This window comes from Hippopotamus amphibius, chromosome 2 (assembly GCF_030028045.1).
Source record: "Hippopotamus amphibius kiboko isolate mHipAmp2 chromosome 2, mHipAmp2.hap2, whole genome shotgun sequence".
Lineage (NCBI taxonomy): Eukaryota > Metazoa > Chordata > Mammalia > Artiodactyla > Hippopotamidae > Hippopotamus > Hippopotamus amphibius.
In genome coordinates this window covers 68,741,934-68,766,331 of record NC_080187.1, presented here as the reverse complement: position 1 = coordinate 68,766,331, position 24,398 = coordinate 68,741,934, and the positions used below count along the sequence as shown (strand labels likewise).

Below are 24,398 nucleotides of genomic sequence, written 5' to 3'. Positions count from 1 at the left end.
CTTTTAAAAAATTTTTAACGTATTTTTTTCTTTGCTATTTCATTCCTCTGCTTTCCTTATGTTTACTGCTCTGTTCCTAATTTCTTTGTTTAAACAGCCAGTTCGTTCATTTCCTTATGCTCTTTTTAATTATTTAAGTATTAATTATTGAAGTGTTCAAAACTATTTTCCTGTAAGCACACCTTTAGCTATACTGTCAAAGTATAGATACAGATAAAGAAATATACACACACACACATCTACCACTTTATTATCGTTATTCTGCAATGATATTCTGCAATTATATGTACTCTACAATCTCAATTTCGGGTGTTTTGTTAACCATTCCAATTCCATAGTCAGAGAATAGGAAGAAAATCCACACCTCAGGGGTTTGAGACCTAACATTATATTAGTGAGAGAGAGAAAAGAGAGAGAGAAGGCGTGTGTGTGTGTGTGCACGCGCGCGTGCACATTCACACATGTTGGGAGACACTCCATCTGAGGCTCTCTCTCTGTGATTGCTGCTCTCTCCAGCTTCCTCAGAGGCTCTGCACTATTTATTTTCGGTTCTGCTACTTCCCTATTGATTGCTGAAGATAATTAGCTCCAGGTGACCAGGCCATCACATTCCTTCCTTCTCAGTTTTCCTCCCATCTGTGAAAATCCAAACAGGCACAGCAGTTTTTCCAGCTGCCAATACCCTCATATTCCTCCACATCTTTTCCACAGGCCGCCTACTCATCCCCTGCACTACATGCCTTTACCAACTGAGAGAATTAATGATAATTCTCTGTCTTCTCAGCTCACCTTCTTACCCTGCATCACTTTGGGGAGCGGGGGAAGGGGGGGTGTTAGAATTACCAAGAGCCATATAAAATATTCTCTTTCCTTGTCCACAAATTTTAGAGATTCATGGAGTTAAAGGACTTTGAAATTTTCATTTTGTGTTAACTTCACAACACTGACCTAACTAAAAGCTGCTCTGAAATACTCACAGTTGGCAGAATATACTCGTAAAAGTTGAAGACAAGGCAAAACCAAGCGATGATTCTGCAAATTCTGTTTGACCAAATTCAGGGTTATATTTAGAGCCCCGTTAATTCTAGCTTTCACGCCAAATTTTTTGTCTGTTAAAAAAAAATGAACAGAATTTATTCATATGTAACTTCTGAATAAAATGAAAATGTCATAAAACAATGAAATTTCTAAAACTAGTATTATGAATTCATATTATCAACTAAAAGTTGATCTGAAATATTTAAAACTGTAATCATTTTCTTATACGATTTTAATACTTTTAAAACATGGCTTGAAAGAAGTACTACAGGGCAGGCAGGGTGATAAAGCAAGTCAACAGGGGTTGAAGTAGCCCAACATTCAGACTGTTATGAAAGGAATAACTTAACTGAACCACTCTGCACACGTAAAGTATGTCCAGTTTAACATAGTCAAAGGAATATCATCACGTGGTTAAGGAGAACTGTAAAGAATCTAAATGTCCATTACCAGCATTATTTACTTATCATTAAGTATATTCTTTTCAGACTTCTAAAAGAATATAAATGAAAAATGAATAGCTTATATAGAAAATAATCTTAAAAAATCATCAAATAAATTTCTAGAGGTTCTAATTCTTAACACAGAAAAGGAAGAAAAGAAAAGTTCTTGATTTTTATTCTTAGAGATTAAAACAGTAAAAAACAATCTGGATAACAAGAACTTACAAAGAAAGTAAGCAGGACCAGCAAAGACAGTTATTTCATCAACAACAGAAATTTTAAGTCAAAAAGACCTAATATTCCTGAGGGAAAATTACTCTCAGCTCATAAGGAAAAAATTTAAAAGATGGAAAATCATTCAAGAAATTACTGCATAGTTGAATAACATAAAAATAATAAAGGAAATAGCACAAATGTAGAAGTATAGAGGAAAATAAAATTTTAAAAGCTACAACTTAAAAGGGACATTAAAGACATAAAAATATAAATTAAATAATGTCTTAATTTCATGAAAAGCAAAAGCAAGATAATCTGATTTTAAATAGAGGAGGAGTGTAGTGGTTGGCCAAGTGGTTAAGGCGATGGACTAGAAATAGAGGAGGAAATATAACAATATTCACCAATAAAAAAGGTTTTCTCATTTTATTTTTCATTTTCAACAAAAATTCCAGAAAGGAGCCCTTAAATCTCAAATGTAAGAATTAAAGAAAAATAAGAAAGAGCTAACATAGTTCTTAAATAAACTGAATATATGTTTAAGTCTTAAGGTCCCTAAGATATTTGGAAAATTAAAGTCCTCTCAGGGATGCTTTCTTCAACACAATGCTTATTAATAGTATTACTTAAACATTCATACAATACATAAAGATATGCATGAAGTACACATAAGTATACAAACTGTATACACATACATAGACACTTTTTAGAAAAAGCATTTTAGCCAAATACTTTAAAGTTTAAAGCTCATATGTATGCCATAAGGCACAGTCAGAACTCTTAAAAATCACTACTCAAGAGTTCAGGGAGTCATTTTAATCACTGTACAGATAGACAACAATACACTGAACTTGGGTTCTCTTCAAAGAATACTTTTCTCTGTTAACATAGCCTAAATCAGCTTCCTCCTTTGTTTTACAGCTGGTGTTTTCTCAATTTGTATTTTTTTAATATTTTGCATGTCTTACTGTTGTAATAATCAGTCTTACAATTTTTCATATCTCCTTTGGCCTTCTAACTAGTTTGTAAGCTTTTTAGGCACTGAGACGTGACTATAAGATGACTATTAATGAAAAGCAAACACATTCTACCTCCATGCTCCTCAAAGCATTCCCATCCACACTCCCTCCTCTGGCCCCAACAATATCCATGTTATCATCCTTCATAACATGTATATGCCAGGGACACACACACACACCAAGACACACTTCTGACTCTGACACAGTTTTTTCTTTGTTTCTTCACCACATGCAATAGAATTACTTGGGAATTTAGCATCCTCAATTCTTGCAAGTCACTAATTGCCTGTAAAAAGCATTCCATGACTCAGATCAAGAAAAAGCAGTCACATTTTAGATTTTAAAATCTACCAGTTTCAAGGCACACAGAATCAATGTAACAAAAATAGCTCCACTTGAAAGTCATACAAGCAAAATCGCTACCTTTAGGTCCAATCTTTGCAAGAATGGAATGAATCTGCACCATTAACTCCTCATTCAGGGGAGATTCTTTGCTGGCGTTCATAAGTAACTGTAATAATATTTGGGAACCACCTTTGGAGACTAAGAAACTGGCTCTTCGACCTCCACCTAAATTTTTTGAAAGAAATATGTTAAAATTGCAAATCCTTCCATAACATTAGATATCACAACTTGTTAGCTTTAAAAAAGTATTAAAAGTGATGACTTCAGAAAGCAAATAACATCAAAATAAAAGTTTATTTATGTTAGTTAAAAAAATAGTACAGTAAATAAAAGTGATGCAAAACTCTATGTTCAAGGCTCTAAAACACAAGGGTTTGAGAGACACTGGAGGATACCAAAAACAAAGCAACAACAGGAGTATGACATTTTTGTTTCCAAATTCCAAACACTCAGTATAGCCTCTGTATGAGTATCAGAAAATTCCAAACAAAGTATACATGATGCATTTTTTATCATTGTTTACAAACAGAAATTAGACCAAAGGAAACAAAAACTTACCAGCTGACACCAGCTCAACAAGAATGCTTAAGATATTAAGTGTAGTTTGAAGATCTTTCGTATTCTGAAATAAATAGTTTATTTGCTTTATTAAAACCTTGTAAATCTGTGATTCCCAAACTTTTTCTGTCTGTCAGGAACTACCTATATTTTACAGATGACCTTTTTGGTTTCTCTAAGAATACATGTATTCAGGTTTTCACTATTCTCACACATCACTTTAGTCTCTTCTTAGTGCCCTTAAAAATTTTTGCAAATCATCTGAGCTGTCACTTTCTTATCATCAACAGGAATTAATATGTCATTTGAATTCATCGACTTCTACCAAATAGATAATACAAATAAATGTATCAAAGTATAAACCGCACTACAATGTATATATGGTGACTACCCAGTGAGCTCCCCTCTCAAAAAGTAACTGCAGTATCAATTTCTTATGTATCCAGAAAGATAGCATCAACAGGTAAGAGAAGTCCATGTAGATATACAAGTATCTGTAGACTTATTTCTCCAAATGGTATTACTGCTCTATAGATAACTAGTTTTTACACTATTTTTACATGTCAATAAATAGCTTCTTCATCCTTTTTAAGGATCCTGATATATATTCCATTATATGGCAATACCACTGTTTATGTAACCAGTCACCTATCAATGGGATATTCAAATTTTTTTAATCTTTTGCTACTAAAAATTGCAACCAAAACTAAGTACATACACTTACAGGGAAGCAAGTAAAACTGCACATGGGATAAATTCCTGGAATTTCTGGGGTAGTGATACAGGCATTTATTTTGATAGATATTACCAACTTGCTCTTCATGGAGCCAGTTACACTCCCACCAGCAGTGTAGAAAAGTAACTATTTCCCAAAGTTTGAACAACCAATCTAACAAGAGAAAATGTTTAAATATTATACTTTGGTTATATTTCTCTTACTAACAGTGATGCTTGGATGAAGAAAACCACATGGACAGCAGAACTGTGCCCTATTCAAGGAACTGCCTCACCCTCAGAGTCGAAGGATTTTACAGTGTTTATTTAGAGGAATTTCAGAATTGCAGTGTATCAGAGACTGGAATGGGACTCTTGTTCTTCCCCTTTCCAAAAGGGAGTAAGTGTTCTCTACTTCACCATTTAAGGGTAGAGATTAATGGAACCAAGAAGTCAAATCCAGAGCAGAAAGAGGACCACAAATTAACCAGAGACCCTTGTCTTAGCACTGGGGGTATTAACTGACCACTGACACACTGGGGACGGAGTTGGAAGAATGACAGACAAACATTTGTTAAAGAAAAGAATGGACTGTGGCAGGAGCAATACTGCTAAGTGTTCATCTTCTTCCTGGGTACACAGCCAAACCACATTTTCCAGCTCTTCTGTAATGAGATTTGCACCATGTGACTGAGTTCAGGCCACTGGAATCTGAATGGAAGTTGCACTGTTATCTCTAGGCCTTATCCAGACAAGTCTCCCATATATAATTCACCACCTCCCATCTCTGCTGACCTCAATAAACTGAGACATGAGCAAATAGAAAAAAGCAGGGGTAGCAATACTCATATTAGACAAAAAAGACTATAAAACAAAGGGTAAAACAAAAGACAAAGAAGGGCATTATATAATAATAAAGGGATCAATACAAAAAAAGGACATTAAACTCATTAACATACATGCACTCAACATACAGCACCTAAAAATACAAAGCAAATACTCACAGACATACTGATGAAAGTTTCTCCAGCCATCTGTAAGGCCTGAATCCTTTCTATTACATTTTTGTATTCAAGATAGCAACACGCCACTTTTTAAAACTCAATTATCGACACTGTAATTAATCCACAGGACTTAATCCACTATTTTGTTTAAGTCTAAGGTATACAATGTACTCACTCACTCCTTATTCTTAACACTGTACCCAATAAAATATAAAATCTTAATTCTATGTCTTGCTGATCCACCCCAAACTTTTACACTAGCATAGAAATTTAATTAATATCAATATAATATAGTTATTCAACCAATCTAGGAAGTGAACTTAATCATAAATACCTATCAACTAACACAATAAATGAGAATTTCCAATTTCAGTCTTTTTTTTTTGGCCATGCCACAGAATCTTAGTTCTCCAACCAGGGATTGAACCAGTGCCCCCTGCGGTGGAAGAGCAAAGTCTTAACCACTGGACCACCAGGGAATTCCCTCAATCATTTATTTTAAGCTAAAGATTTATTTCCAACTAATGCTTTATTTTCTATTATCAATTAGAATGGCATGCTAAGATTTAAAATACGGTTATCATTATAAACATACGGAAATACACTTCAAGATTTACCTAATACATATCAGAATGCTTATACCCCCATTCCAAACAATTTAAAAAATAAAACAAACTTCCATTCACTGGCTCTACCTCTAGGATAAAAATTTCGTACTTCATAATTTTTTTCCCTCAGTACTGGTTGGTATTAACAGCTACATAATTAAACCATGTCAGTGATTACCTCTAATGTTGACAGCAGAACTTCCATTCCTGTAGAACCTTTGGCTGTCATTTCTCTCCTTGTTTTTTCTGAAAAGTAGGGGGAAAAAAAGGTTTCTTCTAAAACATGAAAGAAAAAAATTTACATATAGTGTTATCATATAGTTAACATATCCTAATATTAATGTATACAACATATAATCAACAAATCTCTATTGGCCCAGTAAACATTCTAAATTGGTTCTTAATGTTTCTCCCTCTAATGTTGCTAACTCTACTCTGTGTGGACTTCTAGATTTCAGTTTACAAAACCTTCCTTGCATTTCATCACAGCTTCTATCATGGACTAGGTGGATCCCTGTCAATTCACCTAAAATTTTTAAATCAATAACATAATACAGGTATAAGAAACAGAGGTGAGGTAGGAATGATAAAGGCAAGCCTCTTTATCATCTTTATGACAAAAACTAGAAAATACTTCATCAAAGTTGGTGAAAATAGAAATCTGCCACGATTTTGAAATGGTTTGATTAAATTAATACTATTTTAAAATTCTGACTTCAATTAAAAAATCCCACATTATAAACCAACTGTACTTCAATAAAAACTTTTTTTTTAATTCTGAAGGACACAGAAATAAACAAAACTAAGGAAGAACTACTTCTGTAGAAACTACAAACCAGATGATCCAGATGATCCTTTTCATCACAATAAATAGAAAAAAAACCCCAAACACTATAAACTGTTCTATTATTTAAAGGTTTCTAAATTTCTCCACAACTCTTCTCCTTTAATTAACAAAAGGGAAAAGGGAGCTCACAGGCCAATATTTAGGAAAAGAAATTTTAAATTTTTTTATATATTTTCATATTATTTTAAAAAGTTATAGTCCATGGAGAGTTATTACAAAATACTGGTTGTATTGCCCGTGTTATACAATATATCCTTCTGGCCTATCTTACATCAAATACTCTGTACTTCCCATTCCCCACCACTATATTGCTCCTCCCTCCCTCCCCACTGATAATCAATAGTTTGTTCTCTGTATCTGTGAATCTGCTTCTTTGCTATATTCACTAGTTTGTTACATAGTTTAGATTTCACATTTAAGTGACATCATACTGTATTTGTCTTTCTCTGTCTGACTTATTTCACATAGCATAATGCCCACCAAGTCCGTGCGTATTGCTGCAAATGGCAAAACTCTGCTCTTTTTTTATGGCTGAGTAGTATTCCATTGTGTGTGTGCATCACATCTTCTTTATCCATTCATCTCTTGATGGACACTTAAGTTGCTTCCATATTTTGGTAACTGTGAATAATGCTGATACGAACATTGGGGTGCACATATCTTTTCAAATCAGTGTTTTGGGGTTTTTTTTTTTGGATATATACACAGGAGTGGAATTGCTGGGTCATATGGTAGTTCTATTTTTAGTTTTCGGAGAAACCTCCATACTGTTTTCCACAGTGGTTGCACCAATTTACATTCCCACCAACAGTGTACAAGGGTTTTTCCCTCCACATCCTCACCAACATTTGTTATTTGTGTTCTTTTTAATGATAGCCATTCTGACAGGTGTGAGGTGATAGTTCACTGTGGTTTTGAGCTGCATTTCACTGATAATTAGTGATGCTCAACATCTTTTCATATGCCTGTTTGCTATCTGCATTTTCTCTTTGGAAAAATGTCTATTCAGTTCTTCTGCCTATTTTTAATTGGGTTGTCTGTTTTTTTGATGTTAAGTTGTATGAGCTGTTTATATATATTAGATATTAATCCCTTATCAGTCATATCATTTGCAAATATTTTCCCCCATTCAGTAGATTATCTTTTTGTTTTGTCAATGGTGTCCTTTGCTTTTAAGTTTAAATAGGTTCCATTTATTTATTTTTACTTTTATTTACTTTACTTTAGGACATGGATCCAAAAAAATATTGATGTGATTTATGTCAGTGTTCTGCCTATGTTTTCCTCTAGAAGTTTTATAGTATCCAATCTTACATTTAGGTCTTTAATCCAATTTGAGCTTATTTTTGTATAGCTATTAAAGAATGTTCTAATTTCATTCTTTTACACGTAGCTATTCAGTTTACCCAGCACCACTTTTCTCTATTGTATATTCTTGCCTTCTCTGGTATAGATTAACTGACCATAAGTGCCTGGGTCTATTTCTAGGCTCTCTATCCTGTTCCATTGATCTATGTGTCTGTTTTTTGTGCCAGTACCATACTGTTTTGATTATTGCAGCTTTGTAGTCTAGTCTGAAGTCTGGCCATGTGATTCCTCCAGCTCTGTTTTTCTTTCTCAAGATTGTTTTGGCTATTTGAGGGTCTTTTGGGTTTCCATACAAATTTTAAAATTATATGTTCTAGTTCTGGGATAATGCCATTGGTATTTTGATAGGAATTGCACTAAATCTGTACATCACCTTGGGTAGTATGGTTACTTTAACATTACTGATGCTTCCAATACATGAATATGATATATCTTCCCATCTGCTTGTGTCATCTTCAGTTTCTTTCATCAGTGTCTTACAGTTTTCACAGTACAGGTCTTTTGCGTTCTTAGGTAGGTTTATTCCTAGGTGTTTTACTGTCTTTGATGCAATGATAAATAGGATGGTTTCCACAGTTTCTCTTTCTAATACTGTTGTTAGTGTACAGAAATGCAACAGATTTCTGTATATAAATTTTGTATCCTGTAACTTTACTGAATTCATTGAGGAACTCTAGTAGTTTCTGGTAGCATCTTTAGGATTTTCTATGTATAGTATCATGTCATCTGCAAACAGTGACAGTTTTACTTTTTCCTTTCTAATTAGGATTCCTTTTATTTCTTTTTCTTCTCTGATTGCTGTAGCTAGGACTTTCAAAACTATGTGGAAAAAAGTGGTGAGAGTGGGCATCCTTTTCTTGTTACTGATTTTAGAGGAAATACTTTCAGCTTTTCATCACTGACTATGACATTAATTGTGAGTTTAGCATATACAGCCTTCATATATTGAGGTATGTTCCCTCTATACCCACTTTCTGGAAGAGTTTTCACCATAAACAGATGTTGAATTTTGTCAAAAGCTTTTTCTGCATCTATTGAAGTCACATGGTTTTTATTCTTCAATTTGTTAATGTGGTGTATCACATTGATTGATTTGTGGATACTGAGCCATCCTTGCATCCCTGGGGTAAATCCCACTTGATTATGGTGTGTGATCCTTTTAATATATTGTTGGATTCAATTTGCTAACATTTTGGTGAGGAATTTTGCATCTATGTTCATCAGTGAAATTGGCCTGTAATTTTCTTCTTCTGTGATACCTTTGTCTGGTTTTGGTACCAGGGTGACGCTCACCTTGTAGAATGAGCTCAGAAGCATGCTTTCCTCTGCAATTTTCTGGAGTAGTTTCACAAAGACAGGTATTAACTCTTCTCTAAATGTTTGGCAGAATTCACCTGTGAAGCCATCTGGTCCAGGATTTTGGGTTTTGGGGAGTTTTCTAACTACCTATTCAATTTCATTACTGGTAATTGGTCTGTTCATATTTTTTGTTTCTCCTTGGTTCAATTTTGGGAGATTGTACATTTCTAAGAATTTGCCCATCTTTCCTAGGTTGTTCATTTTGTCGGTATATAGCTGTTCATATAGTTGTTCATAGTAGTCTTTTATGGTCTTTTGTGTTTCTATGATGTCAGCTGTAATTTCTTTTTCATTTCTGATTTCATCAATTTGAGCACTCTTTTTTTGACATATCTGATTATAGGCTTATCAATTTTGTTTACCTTTTCAAAGAACCAGGTCTTCTTTTCACTGATCTTTTCTATTTCTTTAAGTCTCTATTTCATTTATTTCTGCTCTGATCTTTATGATTTCTTTCCTTCTACTAACTCTGGGGTTTGTTTGTGCTTTTTTTTCTAGTTTCTTTAAGTATAAGGTTAGGTTATTTGAGATTCTTGTGTAAGCTTGGTGTAAGCTTGTATCACTATTAACTTCCCTCTGAGAACTGCTTTTGCTGCATCCTACAGATTTCAGACCATTAGTTTCATTTCATTTGTCTCCAGGTATTTTATGATTTCCTCTTTGATTTCTTCAGTGATCCATTTCTAGTTGAGTAACATATTGTTTAACCTCCACATACTTGTGGGTTTTGCAGGGTTTTTTTCCCTTGTAGTTGATTTCTAGATTAATAGCGTTGTGGTTAGAAAAGATATTTGATGTGATTTCAATTTTCTTAAATTTACCAAGACTTATTTTGTTACCTAGCATGAGAACTACCCTGGAGAATGTTCCATGTGCACTTGAAAAGACTATGTATTTTGCTGCTTTCAGGTGGAATGTTCTATATATATCTATCAAGTCCATTTGGTTTAATGTATCATTTAAGGCCAGTGTTTCCATATTGATTTTCTGTCTGGATGATATGTCCATTGATGTAAGTGGGGGGTTAAAGCCCGCTACTATTATTGTGTTACTGTCCATTTCTCCCTTCATGCCTATTAATACTTGCTGTATATATGTATGCTCCTATATTGGGTGTAAATTTATTTACAACTGAATAGATCCCTTGATCATCATGTTAAGTCCTTCTTTGTATCTTGTAACGGTCTTTATTCTAAAGTCTATTTGGTCTGATATAAATATTGCTATTCCAACTTTCTTTTGATTTCTATTTGCATGGAATACCTTTTTCTGAAGAAGAAATGATTGGAGCTAGCAGAGGTTGATTCATTAGGCTTAATGAAAGAAGCCATCTCTATAACATAAAAGTGCAAAGTAAAGCAGAAAGTGCTGATGTAGAAGCTGCAGCAAGTTCACTACACAAAACAACAGATTTTCACTGTAGACAAAACAGCCTTATATTGGAAGAGATGCCATCCAGGGCTTTCATAGCTAAGGAGGAGAAGTCAATGTCTGGCTTCAAAGCATTTGTCATTAGGGACTAATGCATCTCATGTCTTGAAGTTGAAGCCAGTGCTCATTTACAATTTCCAAAATCCCAGGGCCCTTAAGAATTATGCTCAATCTACTCTGCCTGTACTGCCTCAATGGAACAATGAAGCTTTGATGATAGCACATCTGTCTCCAACACTGTTTACTAAATATTTTAAAGCCCACTGTTGAGACCTACTGCTTAGAAAAAGAAAAGATTCCTTTGAACATGGGACTGTACACTATCAATGCACCTTGTCATTTCAGAGCTCTAATGAAGATACACAAAATTATTGTTGTTCTCATGCCTGCTAACACAGCATCCACTCTGCAATCCATGGATCAAGGAAGAATTTTGCCTTTCAAGTCTTCTTATTTAAGAAATATATCTTATAAGGCTATAGCTATCATAGATAGTGATTCCTCAACAGATCTGTGCAAAGTCAATTAAAAACCTTCTGTAAAGAATTCACCATTCTAGGGATATGTGTATAAAAACAGATGATTGAACCTGGTGTACCCCCAAAAAAATAAAAAAAAATAATAATAATAATAAACAGAATTCACCATTCTAGAGGCCATTAAGAATATTTGTGACTCACAGGAAAGGGTCAAAACATCAACATAAACAGTTTAGAAGAAGTTGATTCCAACCCTCAAGGATGACTTTGAGGGATTCAAGACTTCAGAGGAGGAAATAACTGCAGATGTGGTGGAAACAGCAAGAGAACTAGAATTAGATGTAGATCCTGATGATGTGACTGAATTGCTGTAATCTCATGATAAAATGTTAACAGGTAAGGAGCTGCATTTTATGGATAAGCAAAGAAAGTGGTCTTGACATGGAATCTACTCCTGGTGAAGATTACTGAAGTGACTACAAAGGATTTAGAATACTACAAAAACTTAGTTGATAAAGCAGTGGTAGGGTTTGAGAAGATTAATTCCAGTTTTAAAAGAAGTTCTGCTGTGGGTAAAATGCTATCAAACAGCATTGCAAGCAGCAGAGAAATCATTCATGAAAGAGTGATGTGTGGCAAACTTCACTGTCTTATTTTAAGAAATTGCTACAGCCACCCCAACCTTCAGCAACCACCACCTTGATCAGCTGGCCGCCTTAAATATGAAGGCAAGACATTCCAACAGCAAAAATATTATGACTCACTGAGGGCTCACATTTTTTTAGCAATGAAGTATTTTTTAATTAAGGTATGTACACTTTTTAGACATATGCTATTGCACATGTAACAGACTACAGTACAGCATAAACATAACTTTTATATGCACTGGGAAACCAAAAACTTCATTGCAATATATGCTTTATTGCAGTAGTCTGAAACTGAACCTACAATATCTCTGAGTTCCTGTAGTTCCACATATGAACCACACCATATATCATAAATAATTTATTATTGATAATAGATGCATAATGTAGTTATAAAGTCCCACAGTTTGGCTACATCAAAATTAATTCAACCTTTCTCTCACTGTTGGATATTTAAGGTTGTTTCTTAAGCTTTGATTTTACAAACAACACTGAAATAAATGCCTCCAAAGATTCATTTATATAGTAAGATTTTTACTTCACTCAGATTTCTGAGAGTTAAAGTGTTAAGTAAAATGGCAGGTGCACTTTAAATTTTAATAAACATTGCCAGATTCTTTTCCCTAAAGTTTATAATAATTATTGCACCACCTACACTGTATGAGAATACTCTATTTTCTATGCCTTTGACAGCACTGGATATTGTCATTCTCTAATTTCTGCCAATCTAAGTAGTTAAAAATGTCTTAGTTGTTTTCATTAGTAATTCCTGACTTTTAAGAAGGTAAAGAACCTTTTCATATGTTTACCAGTTATTTGCATTTCTTCTTTGAGCCATAAATTCCTAATCTTTCTCAAATGGATAGACAATTGGATTATCCTATAAATAATGATGGGACAATCTTTCACTACTAATTTACACTGTGTCAACTATAAACAGAGTCATATTACACAACCCTAGGGGGCACTATTCAGGGGCTGGTTCCCCCATTGGTGGGTGAACAGGTGAAGAATAGGACAGTCTCTGGTAGCAGCATGACTAGGGACATTTTCAGTGGTGATGTTGGAGTCGGGGCTTCTAGACTATGATGGGAAGAGTCTATAGTGGTGAGAGCAGTTATACGCAAGTAGTATCTATAGGTTCGGAGAATTTGTTTTCTTTTGTTTGTGCTGGGGCATTTTGTTTTGTTTTAGGGAGTTATTTCATATGAGAAAACAATGAATATAATTGGTACATCCATCTTTGCACTAATACAGCTACCATCCTTATACATTTACCTTAGTTGATAAGCACAATATTTCCAAAAGCTAGAATCCAGCATAGTGACTTTCTGAATTAAAAGGTACAGATATTCTAGAGTTTGCTGGAAACAAATGCAAACTATTAGAGACCTCTCCTGGGTTTGGGGATGCTGTCAAATACTCCTTAAATGGGCTGCATAAGAGGAAGTTATCAAAATAAATGAAGGCCCTATGACTACAAAGAAGAGTTAATAAATACCAAGCTCCTGAACATAGTAAACTCTTGCTGAACATCTTATTTCAATGACCTACACCTCCAGAATAATGAAATAATAAAAAAGTAAATAAATTAATCATTAATTGTCTGGATCTTAAATTTTAACAGAATGCCTTCAATGTGTCACTGTTAAATACAAAAGTAGCTGCTGGTTTACCCTTATTTAGAAAAATCAAGGCTTTTTTTTTAATCAAGCACAGGTTTTGGAATCTTAAATTTCTGTTTTAGGTCTTACTAAGATAATCACATGGGTTTTATTCTACCTGTCCAAATAATGTTATGCTGATATATTTCCTGATATTACAATTAGACTTAATTCACACGTTTTATTTGGGATTTTTCAAATTTGTGTTCCTAAGTGCAAAGTTAATACTTTTCTTCTCTTGTACTCTGTCAAGGTTTTGCTAACCAACTCAGTAGGACTAGCTTCATAAAATAGATAAATTATGCCTAATTACAGATATCATTTATTGAACACTTTTAACATTATTTTTACATGCTCTTCACGTAAATTTCATGATAATTACACAACACCTCTTATCTCTTATTTCCAAGATGGTTCAGCTAAGTCCTAGAGGTTCAAAACTTCCCTAAGGTCAACCAATCACTGAATGACAGGGACTGCATTTCAAAGTGGGGAACAACATTAATAACCAATATAATACCTGACATCTTCTTGTCAATATTCTAGAACAAGTAGTACTGGAATCAGCTGTTATCTGAAAACTGGGGAAAGGGGAGGCATTCATATATAAGTAAATTCATAATCATTTTTAGAAACAATGCTTTGAAGACCAATTTCTTTCATAGTTATTCACTTTTCTACTTCTTTTTTTTTTTTTTTGGCACACAGGCTTAGCTGCTCCATGGCATGTGGGATCTTTCTGGAGCAGGGATCAAACCTGTGTCCTCTACATTGGCAGGCAGATTCTCAACCACTGCGCCACCTAGAAAGCCCAACTTTTCTACTTCTTGAGTCTATGGGAGCAAATTTGACTTTTATATAAAATCCTGTATTTATCAAAAGTTTGAACATTCTTAGCACCTACTCTTTAGAATTAAGAAAGCATTCCAAAAACAAGAGATTAAAGTTTACCTTGACTCTGAGTGAGATGAAGAATTTTTGAGGTAACATATCTGGCAGTATCTGATTCTGTAGATTCAGTATTGATCTTCTCCAGCTGAGCCAGGAGTCCCACAATCCGAGAGTTATTGGTAAGGCTAAAAAGAATATTACTTTAAATTGGGGCACATTCTACATCAATTGTAAATTCAATACTATATAGATCAGTGTTAAAAACAAATCAAAACAAAATTCTACCCTTCTAAAAACATTAAGCACTTACACGTCACATTTCCTTACTCCTTTAGAGCTTAACATTGCTAATATTCTGTTAATTTAACTGAGAAACATTCTATTTCTGAAAACCACAAATGTGCATTCAACCCTGTCCAGCAATCTTCTACCACATCCTGAAAACCCACCTTCCCACTCTCCAAGCAGACTTTTAACATATCCTACGCTCTCCTCAAAACTCTAACCATCCTTTCTACCCCACTCCATGTTGTTAGTACCCTGCTTCATAACTGTTATTAAATCAAAACAGAATACATTCATCTTCCCACAACCAGTTTCTCAAACCTCTCTGATTCTCTACCCACATTCTTTCTTCCTTATTCCCATTCGTTATACATTTGCACATTTGGTACTATTCTAGGTATTGACAAGAGTAAACAAAATGAACAAAAAGTCCTGCTCCTCAGAGTGAACATTCTAATGGGACAAATTAAATACATAAATAATTATATAGTCTGAAAGTGGTAGGAAGCACTAAGGAGAAAAACGGGTTGTGGAAATAAAAGGTGCAAGGGGGCAGAGAGTTGCAATTTTAGACAGAGTGGTCAGGAAAAACTTTGAGAAGGTACCATTTAGGGAAAGGCCTTAAAGAAGTAAGAGAGTGAATGGTGCAGATACCCACAGAAACAGTTGACCAGAAAACAGTCACAATCATCAAAACATCAAGGCAGGACCATTCCTACTCTATTCAATTAAGAGTGAGATGGCTACAGCTTAAGCCTCCAAACTTAAAGGAGAATAACGGTAAGAGATGAGGTCAGAATTAGGGGCGGGGTAGAAAAGAGCACGATCATTTAGAGCCTGGTAGGCCACTGTAAAGACACTGAATTTTTTCAGCTAAGTGAGACGGGAAGTTTTTGAGGAGAAAAGTGATGTGATATGATCTGACTCTCTTTTAAAAGGCTCTCCTTTGGGCAGCATGTTGAGACTCAAAGAAAACTTCCCTCCACTTGCACGCCTGAACCCAGCCCTTCTTGCATTCCCGAAGTATTTGCTCCTTCAATTAATCTTTCTCTGATTCATCATTTAGCTCTCCCTTCCAACTAGATCATACCCATCAGCACACAATATGGTCCAGAAGCTCCCACTAGTTACCACCCCATTTCTCTGCTACTCCTTGAAGGAGATGTCTGTACTTAACCTCTCCATTTCCTCACATATTGTTCACTTTTTCAAACACCTGGTTTGGCTTCTGCACTCTGAGATCTCCCCAAAACCTCCTGTGGTCACTTCTTTCCTTGTCAGACTCAGAATCTCGGCACTATCCAAATGAGCTCCTTCTTTCTTCACTTTCTTCTTCAGCTTCAATGGCTCCATACTCTCCTGATTTTCTTCCTATTGCCACTTCTTTTAGATTGCTTCTAATGGCTCCTCCTCCAAAAAACCTCTACATGCTGAAGGCCACCCCATAGCTCTACCCCAAGCCCTCTTCTCTTCACTCTCTCCATTCTACTGCGCCAAGCAATCTCATCTAACGCTACAGCAGTAATTAAAATCGATATTCTGCCTGACTCCTACATTCGACTTCGACCTGCTCCTCTTCCAATCTTAACCTTCCCAAACTAACACAAAACCATCAGCTGCTCAAGATAAAAATCTAGACTCCATTTCCTACACCCAAATCAATATTAGCTCCATCTCTAAAACACCTCATATTCATCCACTTCTCTCCATATATTATTATTACTACCCAAGTCCAAGCAATAATCATTTCTCGCTTGGCAACTGCAGCATCCTAAATAAACTGTCTCATTCTTGCTGCCCTCATATCCTGGGATCCAGACACACTGGCCTTCTATCAGCTCCTTGAATATAGCAAATTTTCCCCTAATCTTGAGGTCTTTATATTTGCTGTCCTCTTAGCCTAGAGGATAATTTCTTCTAGTTCTTCATATGGCTGGCTCCTTCTCATTTCAGGTTACAATCTAAAGATGTCCCCACTTCTCCACCAGCCCCTTGGCTTCCAATATTAAAATGTGCCCACGAGTCCAGGACCCTGGACCACGAGAGAATTCCTGGCCACAGGGAAGATTAATCACCAAGAGCTCTCATAGAGACCTCTATCAGAATCCAAGACCTGGCTCCTCCCAACTGCCTGCAGCTCCCAGAACTGGATGCCTCATACCAAACAACATACAAGACAGTAACACAAATCCACCCATCAGCACACAGACTACCTAAAGTCATACTAAGCTCAATCACAGAGACCCCAAAACACAGTACCTAACATAGCCTTGTTCATCAGAGGGAAAAGACTCAGCTCCACCCACCAGAATGCAAGCACCAGTCGCTCCCATCAGGAAGCCTACTGAGGACACTGGACCAACCCCTTCACTGGGGGCAGAGACCAGAAGCAAGAGGAACAACAACCCTGCAGCCTAGCAAAAGGAAACCTCAAATACTGTAAATTAGACAAAATGAGAAGACAGAGAAATATCTTGCAAGCAAAGGAGCAAGACAAAAACACATAAGACCAAATAAATGAAGAAGAAACAGGCAAATTGCCTGAAAGAGAATTCAGACTAATGATAGTAAAGATGATCCAAAATCTCAGAAACAGTATAAAGAAAACAGAAGAAATGTTTAACAAGGACCTCCAAAAACTAAAGAGCAAACAAACAGTAATGAACAACACAGTAACTGAAATTAAAAATACTCTAGATGGAATCAACAGCAGAATAACTGAGGCAGAACAATGAGTAAGTGAGCTGGAAGAATGGTGGAAACAACTGCCACAGAGCAGAATAAAGAAAAAAGAATGAAAAGAATGGAGGACAGTCTCAGAGACCTTGCAGACAACACTACATGCACCAACATCTGAATCACAGGCATCCCAGAAGAAGAAAGAAAAAGGGTCAGAGAAAATATTTGAAGAGATTACAGTCGAAAATTTCCCCAACATGGGAAAGAAAAAAGTCAATCAAGTCCAGGAAGCACAGAGAGCCCCATACAGGATAAACCCAACAAGAAATATGCCAAGACACATATTAATCAAACTAACAATAATTAAACACAAAGAAAAAATATTAAAAGCAGCAAGAGAAAAGCAATAAATAACATAAAAGGGAACCCCCATAAGGTTAACAACTGATCTTTCTGCAGAAACTCTGCAGGTCCGAAGGGAGTGGCAAGACATATTTAAAGTGATGAAAGGGAAAAACCTACAACCAAGATTACTCTACCCAGCAAGGGTCACATTCAGATTCAACGGAGAAATCAAAACCTTTACAGACAAGCAAAAGTTAAGAGAATTCAGCACCACCAAACCAGCTTTACCACAAATGCTAAAGGAAATTCTCTAGGCAGGAAATGCAAAAGAAGGCAAAGACCTACAAAAACAAACCAAAAACAATTAAGAAAATGGTAATAGGAACATACATATCAATAATTACCTTAAATGTAAATGGTTTAAATGCTCCAACCTAAAGACACAGACTGGCTGAATGGATATAAAAACCAGACCCATATATATGCTGTCTACAAGAGACCCACTTCAGACCTAGGGACACATACAGACTGAAAGTCAGGAGATGGAAATGGAAGTCAAAAGGAAGTTGGAGTAACAATACTCATATCAGATAAATTAGACTTTAAAATAAAGACTATTACAAGAGTCAGGGGAGGACACTACATAATGATCAAGGGAATCAATCCAAGATGATATAACAATTGTAAATATCTATGCAGCCAACATAGGAGCACCTCAATACATAAAGCAAATACTAACAGCCATAAAAGGGGAAATTGACAGTAACACAATAATAGTAGGGGATTTTAACACCCCACTTACACCAATGAACAGAACATCCAAACAGAAAATAAATAAGGAAACACAGCTTTAAATGACACATTAGACCAAATGTACTTAATTGATATTTATAGGACAACCCATCCAAAAACAGCAGATAACACTTTCTTCTCTTGAGTGCACATGGAACATTCTCCAGGATAGATCACATCTTAGGTCACAAATGAAGCCTTGGTAAATTTAAGAAAATTTAAATTGTATCAAGCATCTTTTCCAACCACAACTTTATGAAACTAGATATCAATTACAGGGAAAAAAAACTGTAAAAATTACAAACACATGGAGGCTAAACAATACACTACTAAACAACCAAGAGATCACTGAAGAAATCAAAGAGGAAATCAGAAAATTACCTAGAAACAAATGATAATGAAACACAATGATCTAAAACCTATGAGATGCAGCAAAAGCAGTTCTAAGAGGGAAGTTTACAGTAATACAGTCCTACTTCAAGAAACAAGAAAAATCTCAAACAACCTAACCTTACACCTAAAGCAATTAGAGAAAGAAGAAAAGAACCCCAGTTAGCAGAAGGAAAGAAATCATAAAGATCAGACCAGAAATAAACGAAAAAGAAATGAAGGAAACCATAGCAAAGATCAATAAAACTAAAAGATGGTTCTTTGAGAAAATAAACAAAATCGATAAACCATTAGCCAGACTTATCAGGAAGAAAGGGAGAAGATGCAAAGCAAGAGAATTAGAAGTGAAAAGGAAGTAACAACTGACATTGCAGAAATACAAAGGCTCATGAGAGACTACTACAAGCAATGATATGCCAATAAAATGGACAAAGTGGAAGAAATGGACAAAAGCTTAGAAAAGTACAACCTTCCAAGATTGAACTAGGAAGAAACAGAAAATATGAACACACCAATCACAAGCACTTAACTAGGACAACTCCATAAAAAGAAAAATCCCTTATTTAATTATCCAGAGGTATAATTCATCAAATAAAAGCAAAATAAATGCTTGATTTTTAATTTATCTATATTTACCAGTTTTCAGAAGAATGGGTTCATTTCCAAAAATCTTCCCCAGGTAATCAATGAAGTGTTCTGATTTCATGTATCAACGTGTACTCACAGATTTAAATGCATATGATACACTTTATCCACTGTAGTTATTAATATTCAAATTGCCCCATCTTTGATCAATGGGAGCCTCTTTGTGTGGGCTCCCAAGTCCTTTTGTTATGACCCTAGTCTTTGATAGTTTCCTGGATTTCTGATATGGTAAGACTGTTACTGGCCAGCAGTTCTCAGTATGCTCTACCAAACTGAGTACTTGACATTCTTTCAGAAAATCTGCAAGGTCAAAAACTATTTTCATAAAAATACTAAGACACTATTTAACTTTGACATAGTGCTGACATTTGCATTGTTGGTCTGAAGGCAATGGTGGGTAAAGTGCTGGCACATGATACAATCAAGACAGTGACACCAAAATGTAGTCACTGTGTGATCACTAGCAGTCATGTGTTCTTCACCAATATGCACTCATAGTTAAAAAAAATGCCAGTTTTACCTATAAGTACACATTTTTTAACATTCTGTGGGCATATAAGACACTTCAGCTATACAATAAAATATGATGGTTGAGGGAAAACACTTGTGTGATTGTTTAAACTGCAAACTGAACTAGTTACTTTTTTCATAGAACATCATTTTTACTTTAAAAAAAAACTGACAATGATTATTCAGACAGGTATTTTGGAATACATTTTCTTGGAAATAAAGTGAGTCTATCATTTCAAGGAAACAACTAATAGATTTATTGCCAATGATTAAATCTGAACTTTCCAAGCAAAAATTAGAATTTTGGAAAACAAAGATCTATCATCATGACCTTGACAGCTTCCCCCTACTTAAAGAATTTTTTTCTTTTTTTTTTCATCTTTATTGGAGTATAATTGTTTTACACTGTTGTGCCAGTTTCTGCTCTACAAAAAGGGAATCAGCTGTATTTATACATATATCCCCTCCTTCTTGAGCCTCCCTCCCACCCTTCCTATCCCACCCCTCTAGATCATCATCAATCATCGAGTTGATCTCCCTGTGTTATGCAGCAGCTTCCCACTAGCTATCTGTTTTACATTTAGTAGTGTACATATGTCAACACCACTCTCTAAAATCACTGCTGATATTAATAAATGTAATTTTTTAAAACTGTGTAATAAACTGTGTCAATATTTAGAAGATCTTCATTACTCACTTCTGTTACAAATACTGACCAATGTGTGATGTTACAAATTCAGACATCAGAAAAAGAACCATTCAATATGCAAAAGAGACCAATGGATTTCAATGTAAAAGAAAACAAAAAGTTTATATATGTGGTTTCTGATTCCACAGTGCATCTAACCTTTAAGAAACTACCACTTAACCAAATTTTAGTGTAATCAAAGAACATCCACTTCAATTTGAATTTCAAACAACATGGCTTTATTTCTAAAGTACACTGTTATCACTGAGAAATGTTTATTCCCCACTTATAATTATTACTCTTGCTTTAATCACATTTTTACTGTTTCTCTCCCAATGCTGAACACACTTTATTTTCCTCCAACATAAATCAAAGTACAAGACTTCCCTTATGGCACAGTGGTTAAGAATCTGCCTGCCAATGCAGGGGACACAGGTTCAATCCCTAGTCTGGGAAGATGCCACATGTCGTAGAGCGACAAAGCCCATGGACCACAACTACTAAGCCTGCACTCTAGAGCCCGCGAGTTACAACTATTGAAGCCCATGTGCCACAACTACTGAGCCCACACACAACTACTGAAGCCTGTGCACTCTAGAGCCCACATGCTGCAACTACAGAGCCTGTGCTCCACAATAAGAGAAGCCACTGCACTGAGAAGCCTGAGCATCGCAACGAAGAGTAGACCCTGATCACCACAACTACAGAAAGCCCACGCACAGCTACGAAGACACATCCAAAAAAAAAAAAAAAACAAAGGACAGTTAGCCACAATTACCTGAAAAGGCCTTTTATTCAATTATTTCTTCCTTCTAAATATATATCTATGTGAGTCTGGATTGTAGTCATATACTTTAACAACAAGAACACAAAGAATACACACAAAAAACATATAAATGTATGTATAACATATGTGCATACTATATATAATATGTATATTGATATATATATGACAGATTGAACTCAGAAGCAGGTAAGAGAAATCTAGCTGTCTTCCATTAAGCCAAACATTAAAGAGATTTGCAAAAATTTAATAAAACATGTCACCTTCTAACTAAATATTTTTGATAATTTAGTTATTTTAATATAAAATATTATTATGTTATTATGCAATGGGTTTATTATTATTTTTAAATGAAGAAATATTTTTTTTAATTTCTCAGTTTTAACGTATAATATGGTAAATATCAACAGATAAAATAACGCACATTCGACAAAAGCTTTTTTGAGTCTTCGTTAATTTAAGAGCACAAGCGGGTTCTTAGCCAAAAAGTTTGAGAGCACATTTTGTGCTCTGATCTGGAATCAACCCTTTCTCCAAAGAGCCCTGGTTGTTTTTGGTAAGAAATGGTATTAAGACACCACAGTCTGCATACTACAGAGCAAATACATCTTTAAAAACAATTCTATAACCTAGATTTAAGAAAAATTTGCATTACAGAAGCCAGGATTCTGAAATTTAATAATTGAGTAGGTTTTTTGTTTTGTTTTCTCCAACTATTTTTCCCTTAAAGGACACCTGTTAGCATTTTTCAGTAGCTAATAAAACATCTACTGTTAAAATTATTCAAAAACATACAAAACACACTGAGTATAACACATGCTCTGTCCCATTCCAAAGTAAGAGTTTGTTCTGTCAGTAACTCTTAAAATTTTAAATTAAATTACACCACTACCAAAATAAGACAACTTGCAACTAAGTGATTCCTTTCTAAGAATCATGGTCTTACAAATTATAGATGGATAGATGCAAGAATTTTTTGAAGGAAGGCAAACAAATGGAAATTAAGAATATAGGCAAGTTGACTTTCCTATTTTTACTTTTCTCGTTGACTGAATAAAAACTGAACACAATATTCCAAGCCAGCCCCAACTCAGCTCTAAAAATTTAAGGCTGTTAACACTAATGTTGAGAGAACTGCAGGGTGAACACCAGAGGGCAGCTCCACCTATTGAATGCTTTTTAGACTGGAAAATCCAAGGGTAAAGGATAAAAAAAAGCTATACAGCTATTCAGTGAACAATCTGAGCTACAGAGCAAAGCAGAAAATCGTTAAATAAAGAGATTTAGACGGATTTATCTCCCCTGCCGTGCCCTATTTTTAGATGAATCAAAATGAGACCAAGACCAACCTCGGGAGGTTCCATTTAAAACTGATAATGTTAATTACTTTATGGTAAGAAAATCAAGGAATTAAAATATGATCAATGTGAAATATATCAAATCAAGTTAACTTTCCAATGTATATTTTAAAGACATATTCACTGTAGTGGTCTCCTACTGCTTTTGATTCTTTGAGTTTACACTCAGCCTTACAGCTATTTTCTTAAAAACAAATTTTTTGTATGTTACAAAAGTCTCAATGGTATATAGATACTATCTTGCAACAAATAATTTCTGAAGCAAGCACAAGAGCTAAAGCACCTATCTTCGCATTATAAATAAATCACCTTTTCATCTTAAAGTGTAAATTGAATGCAGGTAGTAAACATGTCTTCATAAACAAGATATATACATCTGACAGCAAAAAATTCATTAAACTATATCAAAGTTTTAGACTCAACCGGGATTCACAGGAATTAAGATTTAATTTCAAACAATGTGGTTTTATTTCCAAAATATGCACATTATCTTTCAGAAATGGTTGTTCCTCATTTATAACTCTTTAACTTTTATTTATTTTTATTACTTTTGCTTTAATTACATTTTTATTGTTTCTCTCCAAACACTGAACACATCTTTATTTTTCTTTATTGTAGAGCAAAGGACAATGAAAAATAGAAATTTCACTATCATTCCTTTGCAGAAATAGTTAAATATTTAAATACTTAAGTTTGGAAAACAACATTCTTCTAACTGGAAGAGAACAACAACTACTTCTCTAACTACTTCTAAGATAATAATTAAACACAGTAAAGGCTTCTTTAACAATAAATGTAGCTCAATACTACCAAGTGATTTGTTAAAGAAAAGTTTGTTAAAAATTTAAATTACCTGACTTTATACCAGTGTCAACAATAATTATCATAAGTTAGCCTTTAAATTCCTTCGCCAACATTAACTAAATGCTAATTATTTTATATTCATTATTTTTTAAAACTTCTCTGGTCATGTTCTAGTGGGATGTTAGGTAAGTGCATATGGCTAACTTCTAACTTTCCCCCAATATTTGTTCTCTCTTTTACAATAATAAGAGTTTTAGCCAGGCCTATGGCAACTCTGTTAAAACCACATTTCTCAGACTCACTTTATACTCTTAAAAATTATTAGGGACCCTCCCCAAAGAGTTGTTATTTGTATGGGAAATAGGGCTAACCCTGAAGGACAAGTGCTCTGAAAACTACAAAATGCTACTGAGAGAAATTAAAGAAGATC

General features: G+C 34.8%; 1 protein-coding gene across 4 annotated transcripts in view; it reads right to left on the bottom strand.

The window, feature by feature from the left end:
• AGTPBP1 (ATP/GTP binding carboxypeptidase 1) overlaps positions 1-24,398 on the bottom strand; it is a 184,798-nt gene that overhangs the window by 121,581 nt on the left and 38,819 nt on the right. For 2 of the 4 annotated variants that reach the window (XM_057722059.1, XM_057722060.1), the window contains exons 3-7: positions 14,749-14,873; positions 6,184-6,251; positions 3,680-3,743; positions 3,140-3,286; positions 978-1,109 (exon numbers count right to left, since the gene is read on the bottom strand). In XM_057722059.1, coding sequence (XP_057578042.1) covers positions 978-1,109; positions 3,140-3,286; positions 3,680-3,743; positions 6,184-6,251; positions 14,749-14,873 — 536 coding nt within the window. Of the gene's footprint in view, positions 1-977; positions 1,110-3,139; positions 3,287-3,679; positions 3,744-6,183; positions 6,252-11,655; positions 11,790-14,317; positions 14,379-14,748; positions 14,876-24,398 lie in introns of those variants that run through there. The other 2 variants (XM_057722062.1, XM_057722061.1) reach the window with 2 other exon arrangements.